Source organism: Bacillus rossius, chromosome 1 (genome assembly GCF_032445375.1).
Source record: "Bacillus rossius redtenbacheri isolate Brsri chromosome 1, Brsri_v3, whole genome shotgun sequence".
NCBI classification, from domain to species: Eukaryota; Metazoa; Arthropoda; class Insecta; order Phasmatodea; family Bacillidae; genus Bacillus; species Bacillus rossius.
In genome coordinates this window covers 159,212,388-159,227,848 of record NC_086330.1, presented here as the reverse complement: position 1 = coordinate 159,227,848, position 15,461 = coordinate 159,212,388, and the positions used below count along the sequence as shown (strand labels likewise).

The 15,461-nt window shown below is 37.5% G+C and overlaps 1 protein-coding gene across 8 annotated transcripts in view; it reads left to right on the top strand.

The window, feature by feature from the left end:
* Positions 1-15,461, top strand: part of LOC134546351 (intraflagellar transport protein 81 homolog) — a 98,203-nt gene that overhangs the window by 68,276 nt on the left and 14,466 nt on the right. For all 8 annotated transcript variants that reach the window (XM_063389129.1, XM_063389131.1, XM_063389132.1 and 5 more), the window contains 2 exons: positions 10,942-11,099; positions 13,511-13,639. In XM_063389129.1, the coding sequence (XP_063245199.1) occupies positions 10,942-11,099; positions 13,511-13,639 (287 nt within the window). The remainder of the gene's footprint in view (positions 1-10,941; positions 11,100-13,510; positions 13,640-15,461) is intronic.

Genomic DNA, 15,461 nt, shown 5'->3' with positions numbered 1-15,461 from the left:
CCTACTACCTACCTACCTACCTACCTACCACCTACCACCTACCTACCTACCTACCTACCTACCTACCTACCTACCTACCTACCTACCTACCTACCTACCTACCTACCTACCTACCTACCTACCTACCTACCTACCTACCTACCTACCTACCTACCTACCTACCTACCTACCTACTACCTACCTACCTACTACCTACCTACCTACCTACCTACCTACCTACCTACCTACCTACCTACCTACCTACCTACCTACCTACCTACCTACCTACCTACCTACCTACCTACCTACCTACCTACCTACTACCTACCTACCTACCTACCTACCTACCTACCTACCTACCTACCTACCTACCTACCTACCTACCTACCTACCTACCTACCTACCTACCTACCCTACCTACCTACCTACCTACCTACCTACCTACCTACCTACCTACCTACCTACCTACCTACCTACCTACCTACCTACCTACCTACCTACCTACCTACCTACCTACCTACCCTACCTACCTACCTACCTACCTACCTACCTACCTACCTACCTACCTACCTACCTACCTACCTACCTACCTACCTACCTACCTACCTACCCTACCTCCTACCTACCTACCTACCTACCTACCTACCTACCTACCTACCTACCCTACCTACCTACCTACCTACCTACCCTACCTACCTACCTACCCTACCTACCTACCTACCTACCTACCTACCTACCTACCTACCTACCTACCTACCTACCTACCTACCTACCTACCTACCTACCTACCTACCTACCTACCTACCTACCTACACCTACCTCTCGGGTGCTCTTCCCCTTCGTTTCCTAGGAAACCAGAATAAGCGAGTTTCTCCTTCTTCCGTGGAGAGAAAGGAGGGACGGTAAAGTCACGTGACTAGTCACATGGTCACCCCCACCACTTCGCTGCATCAACCGAGGTGCCTGAAACATGGTGACAAGCCTTGCTGGGAGGATAGGCCACCCGCAATACACAGATGTTCAATGGGAGTAAGACCATCTAGGGGCAAACAAAGTCCAGTCCTGGAAAGTATCTTACGTTGTGGGCTGCGAATAGCAACTACAACTACTACAAAACCACTCCACTGCTGTGTTGGTAGGGAACGAGGCAAGGCCTGAGGGATGAACACAGGTCACCCAACAACAGAGGTAAAAGAGAAGAGTTATATGGCAAGGGGTTTTTTGCAATTATCAATACCACACGTGCTCTCCTCCCTTCTTCCCGGTTTGTATTGGAGTCTTGTGCTATACTGTTAAACTGATTTCATCTCTCGACTGGTATGGTGGTGGCATCATACTTCTGAAACGGCAATGAGACTGGCAGCGATAGCTCACGGGGCTAGGAAAAACTCACAGCCCTAGTCAACTGGTGTTTCCTGTCAGATCGCAGCCTTTATTGCACAGGGTTAGTATGGATAGACAAGTGGAATGGCTCTTAAATGCTATTTGTAGTTAGGCACCTTTCGTAAATCTTGGGCAGTTGGTAAATGGCGCACTGTCGGTTTTTGTTGTAAGAAGTTGGAATGTGCAAAGTAGGCATGATATAAATCATTAATTGGCATTGAATGTGCACAAATGTTTATTTAATATTTAACAGGCAACATGTTTAGTGCACAAATTTGAAGTGAATTGTTTTTGTACTTTAAGACTCTTTTTAAAATTCTATTTAAACATGGTGATACCTATAGTGGCTGTGTGTACAAATAGTTTGGTAAACTAAATCATTTACTGAAAAAAATCATATGAATATCGATTTACATGTGATGAGCATCTGTGACGAGTGTGGGTTCAAAAATGCTGACAAAATGGTAAGTGAAATCCAAAAACATCTTACATTTGTTCAGAGCACTTCACATGTGATTATGAGCACAACTTGAAAGATGAATTGTTAAATATTTGTGCTAGAAGACATCTCAAATTAAATGATGTACCTTCACTCAAACTTGAAATTAAAACATCTGTTCAAATCTGTCTAAAGTCATGTGCGTTGAGCAGCTAGAGTTGAATTTTAGCCGGGGGGAGGGGGAATAGTACATAATTTTATTGTAGATTCAAATGAAAATGTAACTGATGAAGAAACATGCACGTGTTGGCAATTAGAGCATTTCGAGTTTTGTTTTAAAAATAAATTGGTCAAAACAGTAGGAAAGAAATCTTGGATCCTTGAAGAAAAGATTTTTTTTTTGCGGAAAGAGTCAATTTTAGATTTTGAAGTTATGAAAAACTTAAAAAAACTTAAATCTTAAAAAACAAACAAAAACTAATTTTCATTAGGTATCACATGTTCAATATAAATTTGGATGATTAAAAAAAAAATTCCATATTTTTTGTGTTGAAAAAGAGGATAAATTGGATGAATGACTAATTTTATAGTTATATGGTTATCATAATTAACTTGAAAAATGCTTGACTTCTATATTAAAATTATTTAATCAGTGAAAAACTGTAATATTCAAATAGTAACACGTCTGTTTTCATTCACAGACTGTTAAGTCATTTGAGAAGAATCAAAGCTATTATAATGAACATACACATCATAAGAAATGATTGAGTGTTCCTGCCTGGAAAATATTATGGAAAAATAGCAACAAATTGAAATTATTTAGTGATAGGCAAAAAAGTATTTATTAATTTACATATACTAAGTAGCCACTTAAAGCACTAAACACAAGGCGTCAATTGTTATATTGAGGGCACTTTTAAAAGTTTATTTTCGTATTCTGGTTAAATTGTGCCAAAAACACTACCATAAAAAAGGTTAAAGGAAAAATAAAAACATGCTTCAGAAAACAATTACATTAAAATTTTTGAGACTGCACCCTAGCGCATGTAGTTTTGTAATGATGTTTTGCAACAACAAAAATTGTAATGTATAATTTTGTTTGTTGTATAACTGAAGTCTACAAAGCATAAATTTAATTATATTCGTATTGTATATCAGTCATGTGAAGATATTTATAAATGTAAAAAGAGCCAAGCTGATAAGGTAAAGCAAGCAGGTTTGTATCGTCAGGGAGCGGCTGGGCTGTCTTTATGGGATTGAAGCAACCTCTCTTTTTTATCCTTGTTTTATATGGTCTTAGCTGGGGGAGGGGGGAGTTAGGGCAAGTGCGAAGTGGAGTGGTGAAAGGCCTCCGCTCTTCGAGTAGGCTTGGCCCAGCTCTCTTCCAGGTGCCGGCAAAGTTCCGTGTGAATTCATGGTGTGAAGGCGAGGGAACCGACGTCTGAGCCCTTTTTTGAGGTGGGGGTATACAACAGTCACTTATTTAGCCTAACTACAATTCACATTTCTCTGTTGTTGGACTCCGAAGAGGCTCGGTTTGAGAAGTATTGTACCTGGAATTTTTAGCAATTTGCCATATTTTAATTGATCTGTTAATCATATATTAATGGTTTGTTTTCTGGTGTTTTCGTTCAGCTTCATTTGAACACTTGTCTCATGTCTTTCCACCTATAGCAAATGTACAGTGACTCAGCTTGCGAAAGGATTTGTTTTTTTGGGTATGTTTTATAAATAAATTTTTACTTGTATATTATAAGAAAATTCAATTTTAATAAATTTGTACTTGTTAAAGTTATAATTTTGGAGAAGTTAGAATTGTGAAGTATTCCACTACTTCCTCCTAAAAAATGTAGTTAATTTTTACGCACTCACTACTGGAATGGCAACTAAGTTTTGGAATTAATAATGTAATTTTGTGATGGTAGGTACATAAATCATTATTTGTTTATTAGTTTACCTTTCATAGTTGTATCTTCTGATGTATTCAGGGATTCCAATTGTACTCTATCTTTACTAGTACATCAATTCCTCACTTAGCACATCTTCAAATAGCCCGAAGTCATTTAGCACGATTTTAATTTTACTGCTCAAATCTTGAATACCACATCTGTAACTTTCAGTTAGCACAAAATAGCTACAGGCAAAAAAAATGGGTGCGTGTACTTATGTATGCACGTGAAAAGTTATACTTCTTTGGCATCATTAAAAAATAGTTTTTAATTTCATGCAAATAATTAATTACAATAAAATAATAAAAGGGCTAGAAAAAGATAGTCAACACATTCAATAAAGTTCAGTTTAAATTTGAAAAATTAAATAAATAAAATTTAGAGAATAATAAATATATATGACATAATTTGTACTAAATATTATAAGATTCTTAATTTTAAATATTTATTATTGATTATTTAATGTTTTAAAAGAAAATAAATAATTTTAATAATAAATTCAAAAATTTGAGTTTAGTTTATTCATTTTTAAAATATTTATTATTTTCTTAATTTAATATTCACTTTTAATTTTTATCAAAAATTTTTCATTTAATTTGTTCATTTATTTTTATAAATATTTATTATTTATTCAATTTAATAATAAATATTAAAAATTAATATTTTAATTTGATGTTCGATTTTAATTTTTATCACTTATTTTTTATTAAATGTTTTATTAAATTTATTTATTTTTTTTTGTAAATATTAAACAGCCAATAATAAATATTTAACATTAATAATTTAATAATTATAATATTTAGTTTTAATTGTATTAAATAATATTTTATTTTATATCAAATAATACATACGGATAGTTAACCTCAATTATATTGGAGCACTTGAAAAAGTATATAAGCACAATTTTTTTTACTAATATTTACGAATAGTAAATAATATTAATCAAAATATTCAATTTAAATCTCTACTGAATATAATTTATTAGCACATATATAATTCACACTTGTATGAAACTAAAACACGTGTTGTGAATGTAGAAACTAGAAACATGTGGATAAATATTATAAATATGAAAACAGTGATGAGAGGCGACGAGCGTGCCAACATGCGCGACTAATACAGGTTCTATTTATATATTGTTGGTAGCTTTTTTTCGAGACTTAATGAGCGGTTTAGCGGGCAGCTTCATCCTGTTAATTTTGTGTTACAGTGATGCGCGCGCATCTTAAAATTTCACTCTCATAATTTTTTTCATAACGCGCCTAAAGAAGTATAACTTCAAAAAGTCGGGCATGATGCAACGAAGTCTGCTTCAACTCAATAAAACACAGATGTACTGTGGCATACAGTTAGCCATATGAGGGGGGGGGGGGGGGGGGGGGGGGGGTAACTACGATATTGGCTGTCGTACAAACATCAGCTATGGTAAGTTCAGTTGCGGCTATGGAGCGTAAAGGACCAAATGTTTTTACGTCTGCATGTATGCCACCGGGCATACACGCGGATGTTGTCGCCCAGCCATAGACCGAATTGTAATGAACTTCAGTTTAGCCAGTGGCAGGAAACTTGCATGCGCAAACACAAAGCAACGTCTGCATATTCATCTACCAGTAACTGTACATATGCAAGCACCTGCTGTTGGAATCATAGTGGAATCATGGCTTCCAAGGAGAGCGTATTGCATCGTGTTCAAGTATTTGAGACAAAACTAGAAGTATTACGGTGTGCAGAATGTCATGAAGGCCACGCTTATGTTGGTCGCACTTAGTTTTAAGCAAGTCAACTGTGCGCACAATTGTACAAAATAAGGACTCTATCAAACGTTTGTGTAAGTCTGATGCTGTTGGTTGTACTAGCGGAAATATATTTGACATTAGACACTGGAAAAGAAATAAACAGGTGATTCACATGGAAAAGGTTATTAAATGAATGTTGTAATTAAAAAAGGAACATGGGCCTGACAGGATTGATGTGAACCAGGTGGTAATACGCGAATAAGCACTTTATTTTAAAAAAAAATTAAAATGTAAATATCCAGTCAGTAATATCGGTTTCATTGGAAAGTATGTGGAATGGTACGCGATGTTTGTTGGTCATGCCTGGGCAGGGAAGCCAACCAGCAGACTTACTATTAGTATATAACCACCTAGTCGTATTTGTCATAAAAAGTATTCAATGGTATGTTTATTAAGATAATTGGTGTTGTCATCGTACGGCCGGAGGCCACCCCAAAGCCCGACCTGCACCCGCCAGTACTCTGCTCTGCTAACGGAAAGCACCCCTAGCCATGGCCCACCTGGAGTCAAGTGAGTGGACCGCAGCCCAAGGTAGAGAATAGCGAACCATTTTAATTACGCATGCAACGCACTCCCCGTGCCTACAAAATTCCCCACACAATAATAAAGTAATCAGAAACAAACAAAAGCCCCTAATTAATAGAGTGCGACGTAGGAGTGCCCGGGTCACTCACGTGTAGCTTTCTACTAAAACAGCTGTGAGTGCAACCCTTGCGGCCTTCAGCCTAAATTCAGTAGTGAAACGTGTGACATAACGCAAACCGCCCCAAATTAGCATTATCATTCGCCACTGGAGTAGTTACCAAGAAACAGACAGTCTCCAGCTTGACTCCAATATTCAAATTATTTTAGACGAACTTAGTAAATGTCATTTCTAAAACATATATAGATATTAAATTAATCATTATGTTTTACTATGTGAATTTAGAGCCACTTAAATTTAGTTAATTATATAGATTTTTACAAATAACGGAACTTTAGAAACTCTGGCGCGACAGGGAGCTCACCCCTCCCCTTGCGCCAGGGCCGGACGCCAGTACAGCGCGACTCGCGGACCGGGACGGAGGCACGTCCCACGGGGAGCCAGCATCTCTTTGTTTCACCGAATGTCCATCTGGTAATTATAGTCACAACCAAAACCTTTTTTTAAATACTCCCCGTGTGCGCCTGGTCCTTTTCCGGTGTAGGGCCTATCCCAGCCGCGTCAATTTAACACGCCCCACACAAAGCATTACGTGGGGCCGTGCAGTATACGGTACGGTCCGTCTCCCGCCACCCCAGAACTTAAGTTAATCGCCCAGTGCACAGGCACAGGCTACATCCAAGCTTAAACGTGTTTTTAATTTAGTAGCGAGCCGCGGTCCACACAGGTGGGCCCGCGCGTCGCAAGTTACTGATTACGAGATTAGCCGATGCTAATCGAACGCTCTCCCTTAACTGCGACTGGCGTGAGGACTTAATAAGTAAACACACGTAGAGGCACACAGGTGTCCCTCTCAGATAATGTGTGCAGTGTAATCGTGTACGTAAAAGCACCACAGAGTGCCGTTTTGTCAAGTGTAATCAAAACTTCTACGTGTTCCGATGCCTCATTGGCAGTCATGTACCGCCGAGTAGACCTCGTGCCCAATGTAATGAACCAGTGTAAATCGTGAACAATAAAACGTCCACCCCGCACCTCCCGTGCGCTACGTGCGACCCGTAGAACAACCAGAACAGTGTATGTAAATTAACCTAAACAACCCAACCTAGTCAGGAAACAAATTCCATCACCGCCGACGGTTCTAGCGGACCACGCTGGGGCAACGAACCCACGACCATCACACGGTTAGACACCGAGCTAGCCTGGCGCCCTCCCGGAACAGAAATCTCTAAGAAAGCCAGCCACCCCGCTAGGACCTGCGCCCGACCTCGAACACGAGACCGCGGCGGACGGCAGTGTGACATAGTTTTTTCATTGTGTGTTATTCTGCGAATTTATATTACGTAAAGAATATTTTCCTATCCATTTTGGAACACATTAAGTAAATTAGCCTTGCTATTTATGGAGACTAACTCATCAGAATACATGATTTTGAATTACACAAACATTTTTAGAAACACATTAGTCATGCTAAGTGAGGGATTGGTGTACATAGTACTTCTGTGGCAAAATTTAAAATTTAATTAGAAGAGTCCAAAAGTTTACAAATACATGATATCATTGTGATGTTTGTATTAAATTGCAGGATTAGGGCTGTACTTGCTAATATTACATCATTCTCACATAGTTAAGAGACAACCTTGAATGTCTAATAGAGGTAATACAGTAGAACCCCTCATATCCGACCTTCCCACAACCGACTCCTCCGGATATCCAATCTATTCTCCGTGGTTGGCGAGCCTGTTCAGACTTGAAAAAGTGACGCGTATACATGTTTTGTGTCACAAACTGTCAGTTCAGTCGGGATTGTTGGTGTAGAATATGCTCGTACTATAATCTTGTACTGTTATGTTTTTTAACGTCAATACTGTTTGTGTTTATTCACGACTATGCATAACTTTATTGTGGGTTTACGTGTGTGACAATGGCAACTCAAAAACATAAACGTGTTTTTTGTGTTTCTCTGCAACAAAAACTTGACGTGTTACAAAGATTGGACCAAGATGAGTCTGTTATTAAGCTAGCTTCTGAGTTGGGCGTAGGGGTGACTATGGTAAAAGATTGGAAAAAGAACCGTAAAGATTTGAAGCGTACTCATTGACAGTTGAGACAGATCATGCGTTAAAAAGTAGAATAATGTTGAAAAAATCAAAACTTGAACTTGGATGAAGCGTTATGGGTTTGGTTTTGTCAGGAAAGGGTCAAGGGAATGCCTTTGTCAGGCCTCCTCATAAAGGAAAAAGCTATAAAATTATATGAAAAGTTGGGAGGTGATCTAGAAATGTTTTGCGCTAGCGAAGGGTGGCTTCATAAATGGAAGTTGTGTCATGGCATACAACATGTTATGATTGTGGGGGGAAAACTCTCAGCTGATGATTATGCTGCTTAAGAATTTGTACAAAAATTTGAGCAGTTGGTTACAGAACAGAATTTTGAACTTGAACAAGTCTACAATGTAGATGAAACGGGCCTAAATTACAAAATGCTTCCAAAAACCACTCTTGCTGCTAAAAATTAACCTGTGTTAGGAACAAAGCTTGATAAAGACAGACTCACAATTGCAACTTATAGCAATGCCAACAGATGCCACAAAATGCCGTTGTTCACCATAGGAAAATCCAAGAAGCCGAGAGCATTTAAAAAAAAACATGGCAACACTTCCAGTTTACTATCGGAATGAATCATCTGCTTGGATGGATGCTGCATTGTTTAAGGAATGGTTTGTCCCTGCAGTAAAAAACCATTTAAAGTCTAAAAACTTACCTGCTCATGCTGTTTTGCTGTTAGATAACGCTCCCAGTCACCCCTCTGAATGTGAACTAAAGAAAGGAAATATCAAGGCTATATTTTTACCGCCCCATGTGACACCTTTAATACAACCCATGGATCTGGGTGTCATTGAGTGTTTAAAGAGAAGATACAGAAGAAAATATGTCGGCTCTCTGTTAGACACAACAGAAGGCTGTAACCTTTTTGAGGCAATGAAAAGTTTAAACATCAAAGACATTATCTACACCATTGCTGCAGCTTGGGACGAAATTAATGAAAACACCTTCAGAAGGCTTGGAAAAAAATTTGGCCATCATTGAAACAAGAAGAACCTGCGACTGATCATGAGCCGACCTCGACAGAAATAGAAGTTGAGACATACACAACAGAAACATTACAAAATCTACAAGTGTTTCAGCATGATCTCCAGATGACATGTAGAAGAGTAGCTTGTTGAGGCTGATGTTTCGGAAGTTACCAATGAAGATCTCAATGACGACCAAATCATTGCTGTTGTGCAGAAAAAAGCTGAGGAAGAAATCAACTCGGATGAAGACGAAACAGCCAGTGACAACGTAGTGATTCATTCTGCTGCTAAGGACGCCTTTGAAGTTGCACTGAAATACATCGAGCAACATCCAGAAGCAACCACAATGGATGTATTGTGGGCAAAAAAGTGGAGGGACACTTCCTCAAAATCAAGATTGACAAAACTGAAATAAAAATCCATTACTGAATTCTTTAAATAACTTATGCTTGCATTGTATTCATCTTCTCATTTATAATTTAACAACAGTAAATGTTTGAAATGTATAGAGCAACATTTTTACAAATAAAGTTGTATTACTATACTGTACATATTGTATAGCTGGGAAAGGCGTTCTTTTGCTCCTACGGATATCCAATCTTTTGGCTCCGGTCCCATCATGGTCGGATATGAGAGGTTCTACTGTAATTAGTGAGATATGAAGGTGAGTGTAGGGTTTTACATCACATGGTTATGCACAGAAACTTTAGGTGATGTCACCTCTTAAGAATTTAGTGAACTACAAGTTATTTGGGTACCAATTCAGTACTCACGGTCCACATTTAACTTTTTTAATTAAATCAATTTATTTAAGGAAATATGTGTAAATTGTAGTATAGTTGAAAAGTAATAAACTTTCCTTGTGAATACAGTATGAGATTTGAGCCTACTTGGTGGTGAAATGAATATGAATATGTATTGCAAGTATCTTGAGTATTTTCAAGAATTTTTACTGAATGTTGAAAATTATTCTGAAAAAAACACAGTTAAGCTAGTTTCGTTATTTTAAAAATACAGTTTAAAAATTAAATACGGCAACATACTCATCCCCCTTAGCGTATCCTTAAATGTTTTTCGTAAAAATACCCTACGCTGATATCTAGAGCATTTTATAAGGGTGTAGTTAAACAGGACTAAACTACTTCAGGTAAACATGTTTTGTTAGAGGCCATTTCTCATTCAACCTAAAAAGTTTGGCAGAGTATTTCGGAACAACATCTCTTCTACATAAGCCTCTGATTGGCTGTCGAGTGTTGAGAGTATATACATTTTTTTTTTGCAAAAAATGCAAGTAGGAGAATGTCCCTGGCACAAGTTCTTGTGATATTTTACAGACTGCAACAAAAACATCTACAGGTGAATATTTCATATATTATTAAATTTGATGCTGACGGTAATTTTCTAACAGAGATACGACAATGGACAATCAGTTTTGGAGTTGAACACACAATTTATACAGACTGCCGTGTGAACGTACACTTTCGCATTTGTAAACACGTTTACCTAAACCTGTTCAACCTGAAGTAGTTTGGTGTACCATGTAGCCACGTCCTAAATCGTGTTGTGTCCTCTAAAGCTCTGCAGACAACATGTGCCATTGCAAGGAGAGTGTAAATGAGGGGAATTGTGGTGTTGGTGTTAACCTGCCTGTTGAGAGAGTGCGTGCACGTGTGCAGGAGGTGAAGGCCTTGCGAGGCGAGCTGATGCGGAACGAGTCCCAGAGCCACCTGCTGGAGGCACAGTGCTTGGTACAGCAGGCCAAGCTGGACGACCTGGCGGCCGAGCTGCGCTACTACGTCAGCAGCAGCCCTGCCGACAAGAGCAGGTCCATGAGGTCTGTGCGCTCCCTGTGGTGGTCCAGAGAAACATGCTTCCAGATATGAACATTAAATGTACTGTATTTACCGCAGAAGGGTCACCCATGCATATGGGGAAGCATCTGTAATTCTGGGCAAAAAAAATAATTCTAACCTTTTCACCATAAGGGTTGCACCATAAATCTGTCTCCAGGAGAATACAAAGTCTTTATTGATCTGTGTCTCAGCTGATTAATACTTAAGAAACACTGGCTTTGGGGTTTCTTTGGCTCTCCCCTTTTCATAGTTTATTGCCCAAGATAACTATTTTATATAGGTACTCATGTTTCCTTTCCTGTCTATGTTTTTTTTTTTTTTTTTTTTTTTTTACCCAGCTCCTTCCCCAAGTAAAGAGATTGTACAATTATTTTGTCAGTTCCTCCTATTAAAAAACCCACCCTTTTCTGTAGTTATGTCATGGAATGTTACAGTAGAAAGAGTGAGAAATCTGACACCAAAACAATGTTTGAATACAGTTTCGTTACAAAAACCTGTTGACATAGACGAGATAGATAGATAGATGTGATGATTGTGTACAGTCAAGTTTAGGGACATTTACAACGATGATAGAGGGAGGGCGAAAATGGCCACAACGCACGCATGTACACTTTCCCCTCCTATTCTACATCTCTGACTGGTTTATTTTTATATGTATTTTCCCCTCTTGCCAAGCGCCAGCCTGGCAGTAGATAGTCCATCACTTACCTGCAGTGGCCGGGTAACCGCCAGTCAGGCTGCAGACTTAGCCTTATGGCGCAGTTCATGTTTTACATACACTGCTGAACTTTTTTAATTAAACAATTTATACTTATGTGTACCATATTATGTAAAAAAAAAAACCAACACAGTTTAATTATTTATGTACATATTCGACCACACAGTGCAGTGTTAATTTTTTTTTGCCCAAAATCAAAACATTTGTATAAGAGTAGCACTACTAGTTATTAAACAAAAAATTTGCATATAATGTGCAACCCATACGTGGGTGAATACAGTAGTTATTATGTTATAACCATTTCTTTGCGGATCTACCCCTCTTTTCGTTAACACATCATTATGGTTTTTTAAATGACTATAGGTATTGTTTGAACAGCGATTTAGTTTGGTACGGCACTATAGTCGCTCTTAACTGTTTGTAAACAAACCTTGGGTTAACCATCATTATATGTGATGTTTAATTTAATTATTACAACATATATCTCATAAATTGTTTATATTTTACACCTACAATTTTTTATATGATTTTAAACGCAACCCGGTTTCAAAATGTTTGAGAACCACTGTTCTAGAGAGATTGTTGAGGGGCACGATTTCTATCACTGTCAGGTGATCAGATTGCGTTCCTTGCACCAAAGCGGTCGAGATTCCATTCCCGGTGTGGTGGCAGACCAGGAATTCTTTTAATGTGTACTAAACATCTTGGCTCTCTGTTTACGGCATTTGGTAGGAGTAATTTCGTGAATGGAATGGAAATAAATCTAATAAACGGAAATGTGTAACCACATTGCTGTGTTTGCATGGAAGTCTCAGAAATCTCAAAAAGATGGTGGACCCACGTGATTATTCATGTGTGTGTCTAAATGTATGTGTATATATGTATATATGTGTGTGTATGTATGTATGTATGTATATATGTATGTATGTATGTACACACGCACGTGCGCGCGCGTACACCGTGCACGAAACTGCATCATAGATGTTCCAAAACTAGCCAAAGCACCATTATTTCTTCTTGTTATTTTAAATCACAATGCCTGCATGTGCATATGAACTGCACTACGAAGTGCATCAAATGCACAGATTTTGAGAAAAATTGTAGGAAATAAAAACTAGCCGGGTTGGGTTAGGTTATTACCATCTTGTTATAATTAGGTATTAAAATGGGGAACAATATTTACAGTTTTTCTCTAAAATTATATTAAAATTAACACTTTTCTTATATTTATCATGCTCTAAATTATTCAAATAATTTTACATAAAATTTTGTGTCAGAGTTTTATATTATAAATTTATTTGCAACATGAGAACACAATAATTGCTCATTGCCGAGGTCAGATGTTTACAAATCATTGGCTAATACTAAAAGACTTTTTTTTTGGGTTGCTGTAATCTTGTGGGGTTTTCTTTAATGTGTTTTATTGACCATCAGTTTCTAATGGTTTCAGTTATTAGTTAAACCCTAATAATACCTTAATTCCACCTTTCACATTTGCACATTTAAAATTGTGTGAAATGAGAAACAAGCGGTAAAACTACTAAGGCTTTCATAAAATAGAACTGAACCACTGTCTGTGTTTTGTGTTTATGCTTCACATACGTGCATAGCAAGTGATGGAATGTGTAATGAGTGTTGTCATCATTGCTCACTGAGGTTGATGTGTGCGTGCAGAGAGCGGCTCGGCCAAGCCATCAGTGAGCAGGAGCGGCTGAGCCGTCAGCTGAAGGAGGACCAGCAGCAAGTGAAGGAGGGCCAGCACAACAGAGCTCACCAGGTGAAGCTGTGGACCGACCTCAGCATGTAAGTCTTCGCTCGGAAGCAGCGGGTGCTGCCAAGTGCTGCAATGTCCCCATTGTGTGATTTGACCCACATAAACTGACGAACTGCTGCTGTTATATCGTCTCCATTACTTTGAGTGGCGTGAGCTGGATGACATGAAGCATGTTGTACCACCAGAATATCGCATAGCAGTTTAGAAATTATTGCACTCATGTTACAACAATAAAAATGTCTTCCAATTTGATGGAAATAGAGTACTGTTTGTAATTCACTTAGCTGCATGTGTTTTCTTGTACCCTCTTTTATCGCATAATCGTTTTACGCGCATAATCATTGCACCTAGATTTTAGGGTGTCAAAATTTGGATTAAAAAAACATCTCGCGTAAATGTTGCATGATGGTTTTGGTCTCGCTATTAGATTCCAAGCGCTTTGTGTGGGTATTTTTTTCCATATAAAGCGATGTAGTTTAAAATAGAAATCTAATATTTATTCGGACATTACCACTTATTTAATTAACGGAAATATGAAGTTGTCTGATGTGTAAATTTTCGTTTAAAGACGTTTTTAAACATTATAACCTTTATCTTTACGTTTGCGTTGCCACGGTGTACCGCTTATAAAAATGTAGCCAGCGCTAGTTGGCATCATTCGTGTTTGGTTATCTTGCTTCCTGTATAGAGCACGTACATGTAGTTGAATATCAATATCTTTCCAATTGCATGAAAGGCGCACTCTCTGTTGAGTGCTGAGTTAACTACATTTGATGGCCTGAACTCTTTCGTGGTGTGTACTACAGTTGCGCGCTCGTTCAGGCTCGCATTCGGATCACAGATTTTGTTTTTCTATTTAAAGTTGAACAAAGGTTTTTGTAACATGATTTATTCATTTAAATTGTTTGGCGTGTTCTTTTTTTTTTTAGTTCACCTTTTAAATAAACGTACTTTCCATGAACGGGTTTTGTTTTTATGAATAACTTTACCTAACAAAATATATATATATATATATATATATATATATATATTTTTTTTTTTTCGCATAAATGTCATACCCCTACTTTTACAACTTGATTTTAGTTTAAAATGTGTGACGATTATGCGATAAAAAACAGTAATTTATGTTATTCTGGAATATTTTTTTTTAAGCAAAAAATTGCATCATTCTTCATTTTTGACCACAATTGTGGAGTTTGCATCGTTACATATGCGTAGGTTTTCTGCCCTATTTTTTGTATAAATTATTTACTTTTCAATTTTGACTGTATACATAGGCATGACCTTGAGGTGGTTGGGGATGTACAGGGCCACCTATTTGGTCGGAGAGCTGAAACTATTCTTTTAATCTGTGGTTAAAATTACGTAGAGTGAATAATGGAGAAGTATAGTGGGAGCGAGGCTGCGTACTGCTGAGTATTTGTAGCCAACAGCCATCAACTGAACAGCAGGAAACCAAATTATATTTTTCACATGATAAATCAAGGGGGTTGGCATTTAATTCCTGTAAATGTGCAGTTGGATATACAGAGTAGTGATGTTTAAGAATACTTACTATTTATAAATTGTACTAGGCCTGTGTGAATATCAGTTTTTTAGTTCGAATCAAATACGAATATCAAATTATTCATGAATCCAAATATTGAATTTTAATCATTGGAATTAGAATTAGAATTCCCGTAAAAATTTTTTTTCACATAATGGAAAAACTTCCTGAAAAGACAAATAACACTAAAGTGATAGGTTGGTTAAGTTAAGTCAGCTTCTATAATTATTTGGAAAAGGTTTTTAACTTTTTTAATTTTGAATTCATTTTTATAATTATGTTGCTAACCTAACTTAACTAATAAA